The 23670-nt window shown below is 49.8% G+C and overlaps 1 protein-coding gene across 2 annotated transcripts; it reads right to left on the bottom strand.

The window, feature by feature from the left end:
* Positions 1-11187: 11187 nt before the first annotated feature.
* LRRC55 (leucine rich repeat containing 55) lies at positions 11188-22329 on the bottom strand. 2 transcript variants are annotated; one of them, XM_030864401.2, is made up of 3 exons: positions 22011-22329; positions 19617-21110; positions 11188-15351 (listed from the first exon to the last, which is right to left on the bottom strand). In XM_030864401.2, the coding sequence occupies exons 2-3, from the start codon at positions 20335-20337 to the stop codon at positions 15116-15118; spliced, it is 957 nt and encodes a 318-aa protein (XP_030720261.1). In that variant the 5' UTR covers positions 20338-21110; positions 22011-22329; the 3' UTR covers positions 11188-15115. The 2 variants fall into 2 exon arrangements, with proteins under 2 accessions (XP_030720261.1, XP_060159175.1); XM_060303192.1 differs by lacking the exon at positions 22011-22329 and adding an exon at positions 21616-21710.
* Between the last annotated feature and the right edge of the window lie 1341 nt (positions 22330-23670).

A 23670-nucleotide genomic window follows, 5' to 3' on the forward strand; every position in this document is an offset into this window, starting at 1 on the left:
CCCTTGCGCCACTGGCTTGTCTCTGCTGTCTGCCTGGGCTTAGGGGATCCAGGTGTCTGGGGCCACCGAGGCCAGCCGATTTTCCCACGTCATGGGTTCCCAGTGCTTGGACTCAGTAGGTCAGCAGTCACTCTGGAGGGGGTGGGTGGCAGGGAAGGAAGCCAACCCTGTTCTTTCGGTGAGTTTCCCAGCATCTGAGCTTAGGGAGAAGGCTGATTTCCCTGGGTGCCCCGGATGTGCCCCTCCAGTCGGACACAGCCCTACAGCTAAAACCAGATGGTGCCAGTCTGTGCCTAAATACAAGGACCTTGGTGTTCAGAATCGAATGTTGGGACAGGGTCTGACAGATGTTATCCAGTACTGTGCTGTGTCCAGATGTAGGAGATCATTCTGGAGATGTGTTCGTGTGGGTGCTAAAATGTTGGTTCTTTTCTTTTCTTTTTTTTTTGCGGTACGCGGGCCTGTCACTGTTGTGGCCTCTCCCGTTGCAGAGCACAGGCTCCGGACGCACAGGCTCAGCAGCTGTGGCTCACGGGCCCAGCCGCTCTGCGGCACATGGGATCTTCCCAGACCAGGGCACGAACCCGTGTCCCCTGCATCGGCAGGCGGACTCTCAACCGCTGCGCCACCAGGGAAGCCCTCTTTTCTTTTTTTGAGAAATCAGGCTGAATATTTGAAATTGGGATTGCATTAGGAAATTCCTGAAAATATTTTCGGGCAGCTTCCTGAGTAGTGCTGTGTCAGAGTGACTTGGCTTTGTCTCAGAGGAATCTTTGGGGTCCCAGAAGGACTCAGGGTCTCCATCCTCTGCAGCTGCCCCCTTGAGCTCCAGGAATGTTCAGGCAAGGGGGACAATGGCACTGGCTTTTGGGAAGCCTGTGGCGTGTGGAAAAGTGCAGAGTCTCTGGAATCATACAACCCTGGGGGGGGGGTGGGATTGGGGGCCCCAAATGTCCTGGCTTCACTGACCACCTGGGTGACATTGGTACTCACCTCTCTGAACCCCAGTTTCCTGTTTGGCTAAGCGGGGATGAGAAATCCTATTTCAGTGTCATCACGTGTATGAAATAACTGATGGAAAGCACTTAACATATTGTCTAGTGTTGAAAAAAACGTGCAGTCAATTTAAATTCTCTCTGTGATTTTCAGTCTGGGACCCTGAAATCAGCCAAGATTGAGGCAGATAGAATCAGAAGAACAGAGCCTTCCTCGTTGGCTCTGGCCACTCCTAGCTCTCTCTTGGGGTTCACTGCCATGGCAACGGGTCGGTGGAGTGGTGAGGAAGCCGATCTGGGCAGCTGAGCAACCAGAACACTGCCTGGCCCGCTGGCGCCTGGTCCAGCCAGGGGGGCAGCCTGATTCATGTCTGCCTGATCCACTGTCTTCATCTCAGGCTGCCCTGGGGGAAGCTTTTTGCCCAGGGCTGGGGAGAAGCCCACTAGCTGGGACGTTCCAGGTCCCTGGTGGTGGACACAGTTACAGGGGCTGCAGAGTCTTCGAACCGCCAAAGCAGAATGTGAGAGCTGAAAGGGACCCTGGAGATTAGTTCTCTCAGACTCCTTTCGGCTGAATACAGAACAAACCGATAACGAGTGTCTACGTTGTACCCAACACAGAATGAAGTTCTTTCCTCATAGGTTCATTTCTACAACAATCCTGTGTGATAGGCATAATTATCCCCAGGAGGGAGGTGGAAACCAAGGCCCAGAGATGTGAAATCTTTCATGTACAAGGCACAGCTAGGATTTGCACCCAAGGCATCTCTGATTTCAGGTCCTGTGTTCTTTCTACTGCCTCGTGTTACCTATTGTCTGTCTAGCACTCAGGAACGTGTCTGGTTTATTCCTCTGTGGTAGTCCTAGTCCCCGGGACAGTGCTTCATGTATATTAGGGGTTCAATTAAAGATTGTTAGACAAATAAATCACCAGGGATAATTGTGGTATCATTTTTTGCAGGCATGATCCTAAAAGTGGGCCAGGTAAGTGTGTGTGTATGTGGGGCTTCTATCAGACCCTACAATGGGAAAGAGAGACTTAAGGCCCTAATGATGAGACTCCTCCCTTGGCATCCCAGCCGCTCTTAACCAGGCTGTTTTCCTACGAGTTCTAGTCACACTGGATTCCATGCTGAACATGCATTAAAATTCCCCTCTGTGCCTTCTCTCCTATTTTTCCCTGACCTGGAATATTCTTATTTCGATCTTTATTTGAGGATCCCATACCCACTTTCAAGGTTCAGGTGTCCCCTTGCCTCTCTAAATTTCTTTACTACCTGTGGGTCTCTTTGGTGTGTCCTTAATTGCATTCTGCATTGTGGTCTTCCTTCCTGTCATGACTTCCTCCCCTTACAGACATGAGCTGCTAGCAGGCCCTGACTCTGTTGATCCTGCATCCTCTGGCACATTGGCACACACAGCAGTTGTAATGAATGTGGAACTGAATGGAGTTGACTAGTGCAGAGCTCCCCATCCTGGATCCCTTGTTACTCCAACGCTCTGATTTTGGGCTGGATTAGCCAAGGAGTAGGCCTAGAACTAGGCAGAGCTGGGGGTGGGGGAGCGGTGGGCCTCCATCTGCCTCCTCTCCCCAAGTGTGGGCCAAAAGCAGCTCTCTCCAGGGACCTCCCTGACCTCGCCTGACCTTCACCAGGGCTGTTTTCTCATTCTCTTGGATCAGGCTGAGAAAAACAGGAAGAATCATTAAAAGACAGAGCCTTCTGAGCCAGCAGAATCATGGCTGATTCTTTTTACAGACACCAAAAGCTTTGTTTATGCATCGTGACAAAAGAGTGGGCCTTTCCTGCCGGCGTTGGGGAGAAGCTTCCACTAACCTGGGTGCAGCCCGGCACCATGCCCGGCCCCCTTCGCTTCTCTTCCTCTTACTTCCACGGTTAGAATCGCTAGTGTTTCCCACCCTTAAAAAAATGTAGAGTTGGAGGACCCCTCAGGTGTGTCCAGAATCTCTCCCTGAGAGATCATTCCACTCCTTGCTACTCAAAGTGTGGTCCACGGACCAGTGATGCAGGAGGCTTGTTAGAAATGCCACTCCTGGAAATGCAGGCCTGCTGGTACAGCGTCTGCGCCTTAGCAAGGCCCCCCGGGAATTGTTATGCACATTAGAGTTTGGGAAGTGTGTCTCTCACTGTTTTTTTAAAATAAGAGGTGATGTCTGAACCCTTATTCGGGGGAATTATAAGAGGGAAATTCGTGAGTTAGTGGCAGGATTAATTGGTTTAACAAACATTTGTTGGAAAGCTGCCATACACTGGTCCTGTGCTAGGCACGGTGGATAAAATCTGAAGTAGGGATCCCGGTCTCTTTGGTCTTCAGTCATTCTTTCTTGTACATAACATTGCCTCGCCCACACCAGTGTTTGTTGAGTGAATAAGACGAATTCCAGCCTGGCGTTTCCTCCACTTCACTACAGCTGCCTTCTATAATTACCAGCCTCCTTGAGTAACTCGTAGCACTTTCAGACAGAAATAAATAAATTTTTTTTCTTTTTTCTTTTTTTTTTTTTTGCGGTACGCGGGCCTCTCACTGCTGTGGCCTCTCCCGCTGCGGAGCACAGGCTCCGGACGTGCAGGCTCAGCGGCCATGGCCCACGGGCCCAGCTGCTCCGCGGCATGTGGGATCCTCCCGGACCGGGGCACGAACCCGTGTCCCCTGCTTCGGCAGGTGGACTCTCAACCACTGCGCCACCAGGGAAGCCGGAAATAAATCAATTCTTTAAGGAGGAGTTCAGAGAGCGGCTGCATCCTTGGTTTTACCAGCTCCGGGCAGCAGAATCTCAAGACTCTAGTCGTGAGAAAATGTTCATGCGATCCATAAGTCCACACCTCACGAGTGATAGAGGGAAAGGGTCTAAACCAAAACAAGGAGCGACTTCTTATCAACTAAACATCTCTGACGAAGCGACGTAGGACATAGAACAGGTTCAAGTATCAGTGCCTGACTCCACTTCACCCAAGGTCTGGTAATAGTTCTCACGTCTGTGGCCGGTGAGTCTGTCCTGTGCAGCCTGGATGTCTGCTGGGTGTTCCATGTGGCTCTTGTCCCCTGAAATCTGATCTCTGTTGGAATGTCTAGTTCTTCCTTTAGGGGCTTTATTATTATTATTATTATTATTTTATTTTATTTTTATTTTTTTTTTGCGGTACGCGGGCCTCTCACCGCCGTGGCCTCTCCTGTTGCGGAGCACAGGCTCCGGACGCGCAGGCTCAGCGGCCATGGCTCACGGGCCCAGCCTCTCCGCGGCATGTGGGATCTTCCCGGACCCGGGCACGAACCCGCGTCCCCTGCATCGGCAGGCGGACTCTCAACCACTGCGCCGCCAGGGAAGCCCTAGGGGCTTAATTATTGATTAAACATTTTGCTTAAAGTAATCCTTAGAAGCCACCTTTATTTCTGAGGACTGCTTTGTTTCTCCCTTTTCTTATTCATCCAAATAGCAACTGTGCAGCGCAGCCGCCCTCCTCCTGGTACGTCATAGGCTCCATGGCTGCATCTGTGCCCCTTAGGCTGCTGCATTCTTTCCAAAAGCTCAATATTCTTCCACTACTGTGGAGGGGGTGGGGTTCTTAACTTTGCTTGGAGGAGTCACATACTACCTCGTGTCCGGATTGTAAATGACTTTTCTTTTGGGGGAAAGCATGTTGCCATTATACGTTTCTCTGTAAAAATCTTATTTTGCAGTAATTGCTTGGGATGTCAATACTCTTCAAGACCAGTTTGAGATGGCTGGTAATCTTCTCTTCATTATTAATTTTTGTTGTCCTTGTCAAACTCTGAAAATATTGTGCACTGGCATTTCTCAAAGCAAAGTGATGCAAATTTCCAGTGGCGTTATGCCTGGAGAAGTTAGAAACAATAACTGGAGAATTCATCTGTTCCTTGCATTGGTCAATTTAATTGCATCTAGAATACTATTTTTATTAATAAAAATAGCAGTTGCTAATTGTTTGTTGATTTCTTACTATAAGTCAGACACTATTCTAGTGTCATTAGTAGGGATTATATCATTGAATCACCACTACAACTCTATGAGATAGGTAGTATTCCCACTATACAGAGAAGGGAATGAGTCGGGGCAATATTGAGTAACTTATCTGGTTAGCAGTGACAACAGCAGGACTTGAACTTGGTTGGTTAGACCCCGGAGCATGGGCTCTTACCTTCTCTGCACGTTGCTCCTGGGACGGTATGATCGCTCCGGCTTTAGCCTTATATTGCTGACACATTTTTGTCCTCAATAAGTCTTTTCCTCATAGGCTAGTGTTTCAATTGTGTATTATTGTATAACAAATAGCCTCAAACATAGAGGCTTAAAAAATTACTTGGCCAGCTCAGTGTAACGGCCTTCTTGTTTAATTAATTTAACGGTTGTCCCCACTGTGGCTTCATTGGACAGTTCTCTTGCTGGTCCTGCTTGGGATCTCCCGTGGGGCTGTGGTCAGAGGGTGGCTGCAGCTGTAATGTTCAGAGAGATGCACTAATGTGCCTGGTGCCTGGAGCGGTTGGCTGGAAAGCTGGGCTCCGCTGGCACACTGGAATGGCGGAGCCTCTTTCTCTCCACGTGGTCTCTCCACGTGAACTCTTCGTCTGTCTCCATGGATCAGACAATCCGTGGGAGCTCAAGGCTCCCAAGACCACAAAAGCAGAAGCTGCCAGGCCCTCGTAAGGATTAGGTCCAGAACCGGCACAGCTCAGTTCCACTACCTTCCTCTGGTTAAATTGAGTTGCAGGGCCAGCACAGATTCAGGGTGGGGCGGACCACACCAAGGCATGATTCACTGGGTCCCGTGTTTGGAGACAGACTGTCGCAGCTGGCCAACGTGACCTATCTGGTATAGGATAGCAGTGTAGCACACTGAGTCTGGAGGACAGATGTGGATTAAAACCCTGGCTTTGTCCCATTTCGACTGTGTGATGTTAGATAAGTGACTTAAACATCTCTTGGCGTCTAGCTCTTTCCCTGTAAGAGCGGGAAGCTAGTGGTTCATTGTCATTATCACGAACTGCATATCACTGTGTGCCAGGCACCGTTCTCAGCACTTTACATACTCGATCTCCTTTAATCTTCTCAGAGACCCTATCAAGTGTCTACCATTGTCCTTTCAAATCAACAGGGAAATTCAGACACAAAGAGAGGCTGTCACCTGCCCAAGTTCACATGGCTGGTAAGCGGCAGCACTGGGATTTGAACCCAGGTCCCCAGGTCCATGCTCTTCGTTATGCTCTGCATTTCTCGAGAGTAGCGTCTTTCAGGCAGATGCCAACGAAATAGGGCAGGTAAAGCACTTGGTGCAGCGTGCGGTACAATATAAACGTACAAAGTCGGCAGTGGTTGTGAACGTTCACAGTGTAACATCATCCTGAGAGGCCCGGCTTGTCACCATCGTCTTTCACTCTTTGGTTAAAATCAGTACAAGCTGTTCGTTCCCATTTAAAAAAAAAAATGACTTCATGTAATAGTCCCATTTCGAATATATTTGGGCTCATCTCAAATATAATTTGTTTCCTGGATTTGCTTCTTTGTCTACAGCTGAGGGAGTCATACTTTCCTTCTAGAAAATCATTTTGGATCGATGCTCTGCCTCTAGCATGTCAGTGGATACAAACCTACAAATCTGTACTCTGAAGGTGCTGCTGGTTATTTAGGCTTCAGTACCTGGCGCTCAGAGTGACACAGCATATTTAAACCAGCACCGTATGTCCCGAGTTCTCTACCCCTGTCTCTTGGTCTTCAGGTTTGAGCTGTTTCCTGACATTATGCATCTGTTTGTAGATCTGCTTCCTCTCTCCCTCTTGTCACTTACAGATTGTTGGCTGTCTGTTGGGATTGGTTTTTTTTTCATAGAATGAAGATAGCCTTTCTGCTACTTGGGTCTGGTTGAGCATACGTACAGCTGAAGTTAAAAAAAAAAAAGAGTTATCCTTGATGCCTCTTTTGTTCTCTCTCACCGTATCTAATACATCAGCAAGTCCCATTGGCTCTGCCTCTAAAATATAACCTCAGTTTGTCTCCTTACCCACCACCAACACTGGTAGCCTTTTCACACATCTTCCAACTGGATTATGCAGAAGACCCCTCGCTGGTGTCCCAGCCTACACCCTTTCCCACCTTTGGAACAGGTTCCATACAGCGTTTGACCTGAGCTTTGAAAAATGTCATCAAATTATGTCATTCCCCTGCTCAAAACCCTCCAGTTGTCTCCGAGGGCACTTAAACTTAATGTGAAGTCCAACTAAGGCCCACAAGGACCTGCTTGATGTGGGCATACTTCTTCAACCTCATCCCCCCAACCCTCTTCCTGCTGTGTTTTCTTTGCAGCACTTATCACTATCTGGAATTTTTTTACTGTTTATTATCTGATCTAACCTCCATCCCCCACCCCCACCAATTCCCACTCCTAAATAGAAAATAGGCACCGAGGGGCAGAGACTTTATCTTCTCACTGTCATAACCCAGCATCTGAAACATGCCTATCACATGGAATTTTGAATGAGTGAAGCCATAAACTGCTCCTTTATATGGGACTCTAACTTCCCGTATGAACCATTCCCATAGCTTTAGCTTTTAACTTACTTGCATAGAGATCTCTTTTGAATACTGGCTCAGCTATAGGAGGAGCATCCTCAGTTTTGTGAACAATCAGCTACATTATTATATATTTTCTAGAGCTTCATGCAATGTACTCCCAAATGATTACATGAGCTAAGTGTAAAGCTGGGGGGAACACTATAGTATTCTTTTTATCATAACCCTCTCTTAGTGGTGTTTTTCTCCTTCTATCATCTCTGCTCTCCGTGGTGAGTGAGTTGGGGATAAGGACCAGTGACACAATAGAGCTAAAATTTTCTCCTCAAATAGCCTCTCAGTCACCACCTATGGGCACTGATTCTTCCCCATCAATCTCTCTTATCCCTCCAATGGCAAACCTATCCCTGCAGTAGGTTTAATCTGCATCTGAATGGTGAAATCTGAATGCCATGCACTAACTCTTAACTTGGTAGTATTTTTTTTTCTGTTTCTTTACCTTTCATCACAAAGATCATTTTCCACAAGGAGGTTCATTTCCTTTACAAAGTTCATGTTGCATTACTGTTTATGTGCTTCAAACATTTTTGGTCTCAGCCCAAATGGATCCAAATTCATTTTCTAATGTTTTAAATAGTTTTAGAGCAGATTGAAAGTAGAAACAAAAAGGAGCAGAGAGGAAGTAAAAAAAAATTTTGAGCATTAAAAATTGGAAAATCAGACTGTTTTTAGACCTACATCACAAGAGATAAAACAGAAAAGGGCTTTGAGCAAAAAGGCCCATTAAAAATTTTCAGTTAAAGCAACTTAGCCAAGTGGAAACAAATAAGAATAAGAATGTGACTTCCCATCTATTGTTTCAGATAATTGCAAGGTTGTCATTGAGAAAGAAGGCACCTGGGAAGAGAAAGCAAGGAATCAAGGTAGGCTTGAAAACACTTTTTAGGAAAGAACTTTGTGTTTGTACTGAAACATGGAACTTAGTGGAAGCAAATAGAACAAAAGTCTTATCAAGTTTTTAAGGGAGGTGAATTGCTAAGAAACCATGAACCTGGATTCGAAAAGCTATTGACTATTGAGACCCAAAACAAATTTCAGGTCAGCATACTTGCACCAGCAGGAGGCTGGTTGTAGAAGATGGACAACCTCCAAAGAGTGCATGGCCCCTAATACCCACTTTAGATATGGCCAGGATGAATAATGGAAAAGGGAGATCCTCCAAGAAGGAAGAGTCAGAGTAGAGAACGACCCACAAAAGAGTTCTTACCAGAAAGCAGAGTCAGGGTCTAATAAAGAACTTGATCTGAGGCCTTCATAATGCTCTTCCATCAGGATTTCAGAATTGCTATGGACCACGACTGCTGTGTTTTCGTTTTCCCCCTTTCTTTCCAAACAAGGGTTTTAATTTGCTGTTACTCTGTCCCTGTGCCACTACTGTGTACTGGGTATGTGTACAGTGGATGAATGATGAATTTCCTTTTTAGTTCATAGGTCACTGGACCCCAAGGAGACCTAATGGAGAAAATACTGCATCATTGGCAATCTTGAGCTTTGAGTTGGATGTGGTGACAGGATAAGATAAATGCGGGTGGAAGACTGAAACGGTATTTGCTGATGAGTGGAGCAGATGGTGTTAGAGACTTGGTGGGGTTTACGAAACCCTGTTTCCTTTGCTTTCAAGGTACATAGTAGTCTAGTCCCTTGAAATTAAATGGAGCCAAGGCACTGAGTTCTGGCCAGTGAAATATGGCTGGAATTTACGTACAATACCTCCAGCTTTGCCCCCCATCAAAGCTCCCTTGAGATTCTCCACACTGCAGAGAATGCAGTGGAGGGCTCTGTGGCCTCATGGATGGCAGGCATCAAGGGTCCCTGAATAACCATGTGGAGCAGAGCCTTTGACATGCATTGGCATGTGACATGAGCAGGAAATAAGCCTTTATTGTGTTAAATAACCCAGTAAACATGGCTTTATCCCATTGAGATTTGGGTATCACCTGTTATCACAATTAGCCTACCTTGATTAATGTAGTAATCAAAGTTATACAGAATGAAACATACAGGATATGTATTGTTTTTACCTATCCCCTTCCAATTTTTTTTTTTCACCAAGTAATTATAGAGGGTCTTTGTGACTAAAGGCTGACTTCTGATTGAGACTGGATTTTCTTAATGTCTCATATTGTTCTTGTCCCCTGAAGTCAGGCAGTCCCCAGGTATTATTGAGTGTCTAAATCCAGAACTACTACTTACTGGCTGTGTGACCTGTCTGAGCCTCCGTTCCCTCATCTGGAAATGGGTCTAATGAGTACCTGTCTTGGGTTGTCGTGAGAATTAAGTAAATTAATTCATGCATTGTGCTCAGCACAGTATCTGGTCATATGACCTGCTCCATAAATGCTTCATCAGTATCATCATCATCATAAGTTGCTAGGTATAGGCATGGCACTAGGGATAGACAGCACTGAATGAGATAGACAAGGTCTGGACTTCCGTGAGATATCTGCTCATTTCATGACCCTTATTTTTGATGTTTCACTTGTTCAGTATAGGCTCTCTTAAGTCCTTAATTTTAAGAGAAAGTTTTTGCCCCTCTCCAAACGACTCCAGAAAACACTGGTTATTGTTGTGCACATTCTTTGTCTTTCTATCTGAGTGTTCTGAGTCAGTGTGTGCGTTCCCTTTAGTGGCTTTACTCTGTGAGTGCAGTATTTGTACTCTGTGGGAGCGGGAGGAATAGAGGGAGGTTAAAATATGCATTGGTGGAAGGGACCACTTCCTGCTTAGAGCCACTTCCTCTTTAGAGTACCAGGATAACCATGGCTGCCAACATACACATACAAGTAGATTTTGCTCCTTCTTTTTCTGCCTCTGTTCCCAAGGTACACTGTCCAACCATCTCATTTCTAATGACGTGTAGGCAACCCTTGCAAGACTCAGGAAGTTTAGAATCCCTTCCTTTTTAAAAATTAACCTATGAGAACAGAGACTGAACCTACACCAGTGATGACCTCATCCGTCCTACACCATGCATTTAGATGCCTGGTTTACCTGTATGCCTGATCTAGTGTCCTTATGCCCACGCAGCTGGCATGGACCATCTCCCTAGCACACACTCCTTAGTGATGCTAACTAGACAGGCACACCCACTTGCCTTGGCATGTTTTACAGATGACCCAAGCTGCAAACACCAACATGTATAAGACATATGCTCTCCTCTTTGTGTAATTTCAGACACCAAAATATGCCTACACATAGGGGTGTGTGCCTACAGACGCAAGTGTATTCTTTTTTGCCTGGTAGAAATATGCTTCTGTGATGTTCCTTCTACTCCCACACATGCCCTTCCATGGCTGGCACACCTCCTAATTATTCCCATCTACACCCTCCCCATAGGCCCTTTGTGTGTATATTTTGGCACACATTCTCTTGATTCCGCCTAGCTCCTTTCTCTCTCTCTTTCTTTTTCTGCCTCCCTCCCCCTTCCTCCTCTTCACAACTCTTTAGAAAATTTGTTAAACTGTACACTCTTTTTTATTAATGTACATTTATGAAAAATTCTTCACAGTTACAAAAGTGCATGGTTATAAAATCATCTCCATACAAAGGTTGGCATCTTCCCTTTCCCCTCCCTGCCCTAACCCTCCCGCCCCCAGACAACAGCACTCCACAGTCGAGAGCTCTCTGCATCCAGAACTCTCCACCCAGTGCTGTGGCAAACACGACGGTGATTTGCAAAGGACCTTGCAACTTCCTCCTTCACTTCCCTTTTGCCTGCTTCTGGAGTGGGGAGAGCAGATGAATTTCTCTAGCTTTGGGAAGATGTTCTTTTGAGGCGTGGACAAAGGTGTCTCTTTTTACTCTTCTAGAGCTGGAAAGGATGTCAGAGTGATACAAACAAAGACATCTCTAGGGAAAATGGGGGTTCTAGGTCTTCCCTGATGGAGAAGTAGCTGTCTTGTTCTGTTCAAATTCCGTACACCAAGTTCCTTGAAAGGAACCAGTAAACTCTATAGCAACTCAGGGGATCTATTTCTGCGGGGTTTCCTGGGAATCCCTGCAGGAATGGAGATACAGATGAGGGTTTGTCATAGGGTGACCAGAGGCAACTTGTCCAGAGTGGTGTGTTCAGATGTGGGGTCTTTTCTAAAGAACAATTTTCTTGGTCCAGACCTTGACCATCATAGCCCTGTTGGTTACCTAAACTTTGCTATCCTCAGGCCCGGCATGAAAAAATCTTCTGTGATGAGGACAGATCTCTGAGGGGTAGAGAAGCAATCAGGCTGTCATTAGGCTGCCTCAGCTACATACTTGTCTCTCATATATTTTCTGAGCAGCTATTCCTACCCCAACCCTAATGGGATTCCATTTTAGTGTAGTAAGCGATACAGTAAACAGACAGCTGGGTAGACCATGTCAGAGAACTGAACTCAGGCTCCAGAGAGATTGGCCTCATATCAGTAGATACCCAACATCCACAGAACCTCATGAACAGACACATGGACTCAGAGATACCTCCAGGCTTACGTGTTAACCAGTCTGGAGAAAACCTAATGAAGCCTTGTAGGGGCAACATCATGGGTTCTTGGTCAGTAGGGTTGTGGGAAGAGTTCCAACCAGGACTGCTAGATTATCCCTAGAAGCATACCACTAGAAGTTTGCTTCTGATAGCCTGCACGAGATGGCGGTGGTGGCAGGCAGGGAAGAAGCACAAATTCCTTGGCGGTAGGGAAGTTAAATGCTTTCTACATTGTGGGTTAGTTAACTGGGGACCTTCTAGTAGCTGGAGAAGCATCTGTTCTTTAAAAGCCTGTATCCTACTCAGAAAGGTTTGCCATTAATGGGAACTAAACAATATTATTAGAATGGACATTTGATCTCAAGGGCTAGCTTGTTTGGTCTAGTTCTATGCAAAAAAAAATCACATGTCTTAAAATATGTTAACTATATTTCAGCAAACCAGAGTCTCTAAGAGATTATGATAGATGTATATGGTGTCCCTCTGTGAGAGGTTTAACTGTTTGTGTCAGGACTATTATTTCTAAAAGTTCTTCCTCAAATACTTTAGGCTGTCAGCTTGACTCGTGGAGAGAGCGGCCCTGGTCCGCTCGTCCTTGGACACAGTTGAAGAAGACAGTGGGCACAGTTCTGCTCCCGTTCTCACGGGAGCGGGGTTCTGACCCAGGTGTTGTAAGTGAGATGCAGAGGAGACAAGATTCAAGTACCCCAGGTCTAGCAAAGTTTCGGGCACTCTTTTGGTTGACTAGCTCAGGGAAGCATGAATAGGGGAAGACTTCTTGGAAGATGATGTGCCAGGAGGATGGGTGATGCAAGCTTGCTGGAGCTGAAGGCAAGGTAGAATGTCCTCGTTTTAATTCTCATTTTGGGCACAGCCTTGCCAACATATCGGACTGGGTCTTAAAGTCTTCCCCTATCCTGCAGAGGCTCTCATCCCACTGCTTTCCTGCTTCCTTTGTATCTCTTGCAAAACTGCACAGCAGGGCTCAAGTAGGAACGCAGCTTCCTCTCCTGTTTTCCAGAAGTCTTATTTCTTGCATGACTACCACCGTGGCCACCGGTCTTGATGTGTTATTTACACGTTGTAAGGCAGGTGTCTCCTATTCAGATGTTATCTGTGCTGCTTCTCTGTTTCAGGGGCTGATGTGCCCTGAGCACATCTAAATCTGCAGGGCACCTGATTTTACTGCCCTTTATTTAGCTGATCTACTAGGACCTTCATGGCTGTGAATCCTAGGGACCCACTACCCAGCCCTCCCAGGCAGTTTCTTCCTCAAGCACCTGGGAAAGCACTGGAAAGAGAAACGAGATGGAGTTGAGTCGCAACCCTGCTGTGTAAGCAGGTCACACCCAGTCTTGAATCTCTATTGCTCCATCTGTAGAATAAGAGTAATGATGTCGGGCTTGTCTCCCACACAGGGTCGTGCAAAGTCAAGGAGAATGACGCCAAGGTACCTGCACAAACTGTCCAGCACTGAACAAATACAGGGAAGATAATGATGAAGATGATGAAACTGACAATGAAGATGATGACAATGATGATGATGATAGTTGTGCTTCGCACATGAGATTACTTGATTTTTGACTGCTTAGACATGGTTCCCTGAATGGAGCTGCCTATCACCTTCCTTCTAGAGTTTATCCGGATAATGGTGGGTAAGATACTCAGCTCTCTACAATTAATTCATCTGTAAAATGGGAATCATAAAACTCACTAGGCAGTGTTGCTGGGAGAATTGAAATCAATGACTCAGCAGATTTAAAAGTACCCAGGAGAATGCCTGGTCCTTTTTGGGAGCTTCATCAAGTTGGAATTTGAACTTAGATAACTTTAGAGGGAATTGTGATGTTCCCCAACTTGAATGGGGTAGTAGGAAGAGCACAGATTTTATTTTACTCGTTAAGTAGCATGTGACTTAACCTCTCTGAGCCTTAATTTCTTCATCTGTAAAATGGGGACAGCAGTGCTCACCTCAAGAGGTTGTTGTGTGCATTAAAGGGAATTGTCTCTGGAGAGAGCTTATCACAGTGCCTGACACCAGCAAGTGCTGGGTAATTAACAGCTCTCTCACTCTTATGCTGAAGTGGGTGAGTTGCTTAGAAGGGGGAGCAAATCCTCTGATGGTTACGACTGTGGCAGGCTTCTCCTCCTTCCGTCCTGGGTATCATGCTACAGGGCTGCAGCCCATGGTGCGCTGCCCTGTCGAGATCCCTTGGCATGAGCACCGTGGCAAGAACAGTCACAAGATTAGGAGTCCCAGGGTGCCAGGACTCCTGCTTCCCTCTTCTGAAGCCCAGGCTCGAGTGAGAGGCAAGAGACAGGGGTAGGAGAAGAGCACTGAAGGTGTCCATCCTCAGTTTGCTACCTGGACCTCGCCAGCATGCTACAATTGGCCACATAGGATGGGGGGAGGGCAGTCAACAGGAGGTGGTCTCACCTGGCAGCTGTTGGTAGGAGGAGGCTCAGGGGGCTGGCATGGAGGTGTTCTCGCCCTCAGAGGCAGTGATGGGCAACGCCGAGGGCTGACAGATTGGGTGTCAGGGGGAAAGTTTTGGTCCTGTGTCACTTCCGCTCTGTACATTGAAGTCACAGGTATCGTTCACTGTTCTCAACACACCAGGCATACTCTGGTCTCTGTCATTGGCTTCTGTCTGTCCTTCTTTGTCTATGGACAAAGCAGACAATTTTTTGATGACCCAGTTCACCTAGGTCATCAAAAATCACCTCCATTCTTATAATTCTCTTGGACTTTTCTAGACACAGTTGATGACCCCTCCTCTGGGCTTCCATAACTATGTACTCAGTGTGCTGATAAAAGGTCTTAAAGGGAAGAGTTTTCGACTCTCTCTCCTCTATCCGAGGTAAGTGCCTTGAGGGGCAAAGGTGTAGGTCGGTCCCAGTTCCTAGCACAGTGTCTGGCCCACCGTAGAAGCTCACACGAAGGTAGTTTCCTGACCTTGCTTGAGCCATGACCTGGCTGCCCACTCTGGCCGGGGCAGAGCCAGAGTGGGCAGCCAGGGAGGGTGCCCGGTGGTCAGCGGCATGGAGGTACCCGGGTCAAATCTCCTCCTCTTCGCTGGCCTTGCTCCAGCGGTGGCAGCAGTTGGCCGTGATGCCCAGGAGGAAGTTGGTGGCCACGGATGCGATGGAGACCACAAAACCCACAAAGGCGATGAAGAGGTAATCATCCAGGGTCAGGGTCAAGTGGCAGGCCTTGAAGCTCTCCTCGGTCAGGGAGAAGAGTGGGGCGCCCTCGACTTCTGGGGGGCCCCGGCACTCAGCCAGCTGAGAATCTGCAACACAGAAGCCAGGGAGGGTGAGTGGCTTAGGGGAGAGCAGGAAGAGGGAGCCCCTGCCCCTCCCAGGAGAAGCTGGGTTTTTATGAAGTTTCTTCCATGTGCCAAAAGTTTCACTCACCTTCTTTAGTGCCCTCAACAACCCTCACAGCAAGTTTTTTTTTTTTAATTTTTTTTAATAGATCTTTATTGGAGTATAATTGCTTCACAATAGTGTGTTAGTTTCTGTTGCACAACAAAGCTAATCAGCCATATGCGTACATATGTCCTCTTATCCCCTCCCTCTTGAGCCTTATATATGGTTTTTTTTGTGTGTGTGTGATACGCGGGCCTCTCACTGTTGTGGCCTCTCCCATTGCGGAGCACAGGCTCCGAACGCGCAGGCTCAGCGGCCATGGCTCACGGGCCCAGCCGCTCCGCGGCACGTGGGATCTTCCCGGACTGGGACACGAACCCGTGTCCCCTGCATTGGCAGGCGGACTCTCAACCGCTGCACCACCAGGGAAGCCCCTATATATGTTTTTATAGAGGTGGAGATCACTGCTCGGAGACTTTAGTAACTTGCCTAAAGTCCCGTAGCCCCTGCTAACGGCAGATCTGGGACTTCTGTGGGATTTCATCATCATTGTAATCTCTTACAATAGCCTCCCAACTGGTTTCTAGGCTTCTGCCCTTAATCCACCTCGACACAGCTGGCTGAGTGATCCTTTTAAACCTGAAGTCCTGCCATGTCACTCTGTGCTTGAAACCTTCCCCAGGCTTCTTCTCCTTCCCAGAAGAACCTCCCCATCCCTTCCACTCTCTTCCTGGTTTGCTCGGATCCATCCACGCACACCTCCTGCTCATTCTTCCATCACCCCGAGCATGTCCCCTTTCAGTGTGGGGAGGGGGAGCCTTTGCATTTGTCCCCTCGTGAGGGTGCTTCTCCCCTGGATCTCTGCACAGCTCAGGCCCTCACTGCCTCTGGGACTTTGCTTGAATATCAACTTCTCAGTGAGGCCTTCCTTTCGGATTCTATATAAAACAGCAACCCCACTTCACTTTTCTCTGGGCCTTCTCTCTCTTACCTACTTTGCTTATTTTTTTCCCCATTGTAATTATCACTGTCTCACAGTTTGTTTATTATCTGTTTTCTCCTTTTGAATATAAGTTCTTCCTGTAGTATCCTTAGCATTAGAACAGAGGCCTGCCCATTAAATGCTCAATTAACCTTTGTTAATTGAATATGTGAATGAATGACTCTGTCCAACTCCAAAGCATTGGGTCTTTCTACTACCCCATATGGCTTTTCCAGATACACAGAGTGTGTAGGGTTAAGAGTTTGGGCTCTGGAGCTATCGGCCTTGGTTCAAATCCCCTCTCTCTCCCTCCCTAGCTGTAGGATTATGCCTAAGTTATTTAACACCTCTGTGTTGTGGTTCCTTTATCTATAAAATAAGGATAATAAAAGTAACTATGTCATGGGATTGTAGTGAGGATTCTATGAATTAACTTACAGAAATGATATATTCTTGGTACACAGTAAGTACTACATAGGTGCGTGTTTTTATTGTCATCCTAGGTTGGTCTTTCTGGACAGGTCAGTGGGGTCATATTCTGCACACAGACTTCTACAGGAGGGGCTTCTCCTTCGGTGGGGTTGCTGTTCTCTCCATCACTGATGGCCCCAGCTCACCCTTCCAGGGTCACTGGTACAAATGCACGGTGGCTGTCAGTGGCTGCATCTTTCTCTGCCTTGGGAGGGAGAGCGGCAGGCAGAGAGCAGTTCTGCCTCGCAGTGCCAGCACTGGCCTTCCAACAGCCGGCCACTCCTTCGTTCAGTGGGTAAATATTAATCCAACTCTCTCCTTGGGCAAGTCTTTCTTACTCTTCTGGGTCTTATGAAGAAAGGGGAAATGTAAGAAGGGGATAGTTTGGTCTCAATCGTCTAAGAAAGTCAATGTGAAGGAGCTTTTTAAATTATGTGGTGCATAAATGGTGTTTATTCATTCTGCCGTCTTTGAGGGAGAAGAATAAAATGATGGACTTGGATTGACTCTTTTGAGAAACGGATGAGCATGATTCTCCTTAGAAATGGAGAGTCAGGTTCAGAGGGAGGCTGCAACCTTCCCCAAAGCCCAGGCTGAAGGGTCTCTGTAGGCTGTATGCATAGGACCCCAGACTCCAGCCAGGACGAGATGGCACCTGGAGTTGAACATCCAGAACCAGAAGACGCTGAATCCCAAAGTCTATTGAGTGAATGAATGGGGTGGTGGTGATGCATTGCGAGGCTGGGGGATGTGGGGACCCTGAGGGCAATTGACAGAGCCTGCAGGAGGGCAGGATGGGAGCCCGGGGGCTGACGAAGCCCTCTGTTAAGTCAAGGGACCAGTCTCAAAGTTGATTTATATCCCAAGGTCTCCCTATGTTTCTCTGTGTTGGGATTTGTCCAAAAGATAGGGATAGTAATGGGAATCCCATGAAGAAAAAGGGAGGAAGAAGCAGAAAAAGACAAAGGGAAGAGTGTCACCTAGTCCTACCTAGACTGGCAAGTTCTTTGCCTCCAAGACGAAATATCCTGGAGAGTGTGTCATCGTGCAGGGTGTTCTGTGGAGGAACAGGGAAGCTGCGTCTCTAGCTGTGGCCTGTGGCCAGTCACTTTCCCTCTCTGGAACTTGGGTCCCTCATGTGTACGGACATGAGACTTCGCTGATGGGATCTTGGACCCCCCTCCTGCTCACTGGGAGCCTGGGCTTCTTCCGAAGGGCAGCAGGGACCTCCGAGATCCCAGAAGAGGAGAAGCCCCTGTGTTTGGAGGAACCCTGCGGGCCCTTTCTGTCCTTAGTGCACAAGAGAGAGGGGACGAGGTGCAGCCTGCAGAGGTTAGGCTAGTGGGGAGATCGATCCAGGCAGCCAGCCTTCCCCTCGTGTGCCCTCCCCTCAGCCCATCTCGGTCCCCAGCTATTTTGGTCCCAGAGATCTTCCTCCCGCAGTTCTGTGGGAACACTGGAATCGTGACCCACAGCCCCCCGCAAACTATTTTGATCCTGGGCTCCCCACTCAGTCCTCCTCTCCCTCCCACCTCATCCAGCACCGCTGCTTCTGAACTCGCTCTGAGCTCAGGCTCTGGGAAAGCCCCCGGGTGGTGCCCCCCCCGCCCCCCCCCCCCCCCCCCCCCCCCGGCTAGCCCTACTGCAGAGGTTCGGTGCTGCCACACAGGAGAGCTGGTGGCTGGGGACCACAGCTCAACACTGCCTGCCTGCAGGCTCACTGAGCCTGTGGGATTCAGGCTCCTTCAGTCCCCAGTCCATTCCCAGTAGAGGCTGGCTCGTTAAACAGCCACATAATAGTTTCTCTTCTCAGATCGACACTCCATGCCCAAACCTTGCAGAATTCTGCCAAGGCCCTTTGGCCAGCCCAGAACTCAAGTCCTGCCTACTCCTGGTAGCCTAGAACCTGACTCATCAGGATACAGCCAGAGGGCAGCCAGGCTGCCAGGGTTCAAATCCTGACTCCAACCCTTAACGGCTGTAGGACGTTGGGCAAGTTACTGAGCCTCTCTGTGCCTTGGTTTCCTCCTCTGTGTGTGTGTGTGTGTGTGTGTGTGTGTGGTGTCTCACCGGGGTTCTTGTGAGGATGAGATGAGCTAAAACATGTAATATATTTAGAATAGGGCCTGGCAGATAGTAAGTACTACAATAAATGGGGTGAACCATTTCTATTTATTTCTACAATTTATTTCTATAATAAATGGGGTGAACCATTTCTATTTCTTCTAGTACTTAGCACACTTAAAAAGCAATCTGGTAGAGCAGAACAGAGCTTAGAAGTCAAATAAACCTGGGTTTTATCCACAGCTCTGCCACTTTCTAAATGAGTGACTCTGGCCAAGTCTTTTCATTGTTCTAAACCTCAGTGTCTTCACCTGTAAAATGGGGATAATAAGAGTGGGGTCCAATGAGATAACACCTGCCAAGTTGGAAGGTCATGGTGGACGCTCAATAAACACTGTCTATTATTAATGAGCTGTTCTTACTTGTTTGCTCTCTGTCTGCCTCATTAGGTCATCAGGGCCACAGGGACGAGGGTGGCGTCTGTTTCATTAATGCCGGGTCCCCTGCACCGGGCACGCACAGCAAGAACTCGGCAAAGACTTGGGCAGTGCAAGACCGGTGCACGAGGAGGCGAGCCCGGGTCGGCCCTCAGCAGGTGCGCAGGGTCTCTAAGCCCCTCCCTCTCCCGCGGAGCCTTTGCTGTCCGCGGGGCCGGGCTCCCTCCCTTACCCGCCGTGCAGCGCTGGATGCGGTTCCGCAGCCACTTCAGCAGGGGCTCCATGGTGCAGCCGCATACCCAGGGGTTGCCGCCGATCTGCAGGGTCACCAGCCCCGGCAGGCCCTCGAGAGCCTCGAGGCTGAGGAAGGCCAGGCCCCCGTAGCTGAGGTCCAGGTCCCGGAGCTGCGCCAGGCCCTGGAAGGCCCGCGGGTGCACCCTCCGCAGCCCCGGGTTGTGGCTCAGGTCGATGTGCACGAGGCCGTGGGCGGCCTGGAACATGTCGGCCGGCACGTGGCTGAGGTTGTTGTAGCTCAGGTCTAGGTGTGCCAGGCGCTTGGCGTGCAGGAAGAGGCCCGCGGGCAGTTCGACCAAGGAGTTGTTGCGCAAATCCAGCACCCGGAGCTCTATGTAGCACGTGAGGTAGCCAGACGGCACGGCGGCGATGCGGTTGTGGGCCAGGCTGAGGTTGCGAGTGTCCCTCGGCAGGTCCGGGGGCACGGAGAAGAGCCGCTGGCTGCTGCAATCCACCACCTGGTTATGGCACGTGCAAAGGACCGGGCAGCTGGTGCCGGCATCCGAGGGCATCACCCCTGCGGCCAAGATGAGGGAGACGAGCAGCATGGCCGGGCGGGGGGGCCCAGGCCAGGGCAGCTGGGACCAGGTGTCACCCATCTTAGGCTGCTGGCAAGAGCGGTGCTGAAGGGAGGCCATCGGGGCTGGGGCTGTGTCCATGGAATCAAGAGTCAGTGTCTTAGAAAGGCAGCTGTATCAGGGGCCAGACCCCTGGCAGGTGGGCTTGGCGGCACGTGGTATCATGGCTCCAGCCTTTCCCAGGAGCCTCTAAGCACCAGAGGGCTCCCTGCGTGAGCTCCACAGGAAGTCCCCTTTGGGGCCTAGGGGGCCGTACACCCAGCTGAGGTCCCCCAGGGTCTGAAAAGATGATCAAAGCTTGAGAAAGGAATGACCCAAGGATGGGGCTGGACCAGCTGCCAGCAGGTCGGGGAAGGGTCCCTGCAGGTCTTTTATGTCCCTCTCACCCATGACTTCTGGGTGCTCCTCTCTGGACCATGTCTGAGAGGTGGGAGGGGGACTGGAGGACAGGGAAGGTGCCTTTTAAAGGTCCTGGCATGTCTGCAAACCCCCAAGCCCTGTCCCAAGTCTGGGACCCATTAGGAGGCCAGGGCTGCTTTTGAACCTCCCGCATTCAAGGTCTCAGAGGCCATTGCTACTGACGGCCCAGTGGGCTCGAGTCCAAGAGGGTCCTGGAGTGGGCGTTTGGGGAAGGGAACCCGGAGGGGAGGGGGTCTCCATGGGCCTCTGAAAGCCTCGGTACTCAGCCTCAGTGTCTACCGAAATCCCCAGGGAAGGGAGGAGCCCCACGGTCGGCCACTGCGGCTGGAAAGAGCCATGTGTCCCGGAGGTGCAGGATGAGGGTCGGCTAGGAGAGCTCAGGGGATGGACTTCCCAAGCCGGGCTCCGTGTTCAGTGGGCGGAAGCCGAATTCCCTGTGTCAACAAGGAAAGCACTCAGGCAGAGCGAACCAGTGCGTGTCCTCCCTGCTGTCCTCCTAGGTTCCTGGCTGCCTCCCCTGGCTGCCTTCTTGGCCACCAACCGCAAAGTTCTCTGCTTACTGTCTCTCAAGTGTGGGGACAGACCCCACTCTCATATTGTTGTCACCCACTAACCTTCCCCCCGCCGACCTGCAGCCATCCTTCTCCTAGGTGTCTGTCCTGGGCTAGGTGCACTGTCTTCTTCTCCTAGCCCCACCCACATCAGCACCCAACACCCCACCTTTGAATAACTCTCTAAGAAAAAATGCATACACACACTGGCCGTTTGCACACCCCCTTTCCACACTCAGCACTCCCATCTCCCCCCCCCGCCACACACACACACACACACACACACACACACACACGAGCATTGTTCTTCTCCTGCGACTCCCCCATATTTTGCCCGGCCATCACACCTCCCCAGTTTTCTCTCCCGCTTCCTTCTGCATACACATACCTGCAGAGCCTCCTTCCCAGTCTGCCCCCACCATCTTTCACCCCTGGTGCGCACCCCTAATCCCAGCATCCTTTTCCACAAACACTCCACTCTCCCCTCTGCCCCGCAGTGGGAGCCCACACCCACACTGGGTCAGGCAGAGAGGCTGAGCGTGATGACACACCCAGTGTCTCAGCTCGCTACCCACCCCGCATCCGCCGTGGCCCCTCATTTCTCTCGCACCCACTTGCTGTCCTCACTTGTCCTCCCCTCACCCCCTCGTCCGGCACTGCCTCTCTTCTCACCGCTTCCAGCCTCAATCCCCCCCACTGGGAAATCACCCCAGCTCCCCTTAACCAGACTCCTTTTTCTCAGCCCCAAGGTCTCCCCCTGCACTCCCACAGGAGCCCACTTACTCTGTTCCAAGGACACAGCCATCAATCTGCAGCAGACACGGGGCTCCCTCCCTCATCCTGGAATCCCCGCTCGCTCGCTGCTCCAGGAGAAGAGATTGCCTCACAGGCTTGTCCCCTCCCCCGGCCTCTCCTCCATGGCTCCGGGATCCCTGGGCAGCATCCTCTGTGGTTTCCCGTCCTGTGGTCCCCGTGCCGTTTCCTTTCTTTTACTCAAAAGGGGAATCAGAGAGAGGATGCTTAGAAGAAAGTTCACAGAATCCGAATGCTTCTTCCCGAAACTCAGCTAGTGCTGAGGCTGCTGGGGTATGTGGCTTCTGCCAGGTCCTCCCCTCCCTCCCCCTTCCCTCCCTCTCTCCCCTCCTCTCTCCCTTTTTCGCTCCCTTTCTTTCCTCGAGGGCCAGGTACTGACGTTTCACTGTCTCTTAGCAACTGCCTCCACATCTCTGAGCAACAGGAGAGCTGGCTATGGACCCCACCAAGATGACAGAGAAGAGAACGAAGCAGTCACAGAATCCACACCCACAGGATCCTAGTGATGGGACAAAGGGGGAGAAGGGGCGAGGCGGGTAGACAGGCCAGGACAGGGGCAGGGACAGAGGAGCAGGCAGGGAGAGAGGGCAACAGGGCCCAGAGGGAGAGACTGGAACAGGGGCAGAAGCATGAATCTGGCCTCTGAGATGGAGGAAGGGAGACTTAAGGGCATCAGACCCAAATGGGATAGGAGGGAGGGCTTGGAATGGAGAAAGGAACCGAGTGGGGAGGCAATAAAGATATGAATGAAGATGGAAAGAAAAAAGAGAAGTGCATGAGACAAGTTTGCTCACTTGATGGGGTCTGTCTATTCAGTCCATATACAGCATCTGTTTCCCTGGGTCTGAATGTATTTTGGTCACTAGGTACCAGGTGACGAGACTGGCTCAGGGCTTGTCAGGGATAATTATAGGAGGTGAGAACTTTTCTGGGTTCCTTAACTGTCCTTAAGTCCTGACCCCATGAGCTCTGAGAGCTTTTGGGATGCAAAGTGCTGACTGCCCGTTCCAGGTGGGGTACCTGGGGCTGTAGAGACAGATGTGTCTCTCAGGGAGTGAAAGTTGCCAGAAAAACCTTGTGGTTCTGACTCTTTCTCCAGGCCCAGGGACTCTGCTGCCCTGTTTCCATCTCTCCAGGCTTCCTGCTCCCTCCCGCCCCAGACTGACTTCAGATGAGGGTGAAGTCTTTGCAAAACCTCTTTTCTTGGTGACCCATGGAACCAGTCTCTAGCTGCCCTGCATTTCAAAAACCAGCTTGACTAGTTGGTTTGGTCACAGAGCTGGTTCATTTCTTCTTTTATTTATTTATTATTATTATTATTTTTTATTTTTGGCTGCTTTGGGTCTTCGTTGCTGCGCATAGGCTCTCTCTAGTTGCAGCGAGCCGGGGCCACTCTTCGAGTGGGGGCCACTCTTCGTTGTGGTGCGCGGGCCTCTCATTGCGACGACCTCTCTTGTTGCGGAGCACGGGCCCCGGAGCGTGTGGGCTTCGGTAGTTGTGGTGCGCGGGCTCAGTAGTTGTGGCACACAGGCCCAGCTGCTCCGCAGCATGTGGGATCCTCCCGGACCAGGGCTCGAACCCGTGTCCCCTGCACTGGCAGGCGGATTCTCAACCACTGCGCCACCAGGGA

This window comes from Globicephala melas, chromosome 8 (assembly GCF_963455315.2).
Source record: "Globicephala melas chromosome 8, mGloMel1.2, whole genome shotgun sequence".
NCBI lineage: Eukaryota > Metazoa > Chordata > Mammalia > Artiodactyla > Delphinidae > Globicephala > Globicephala melas.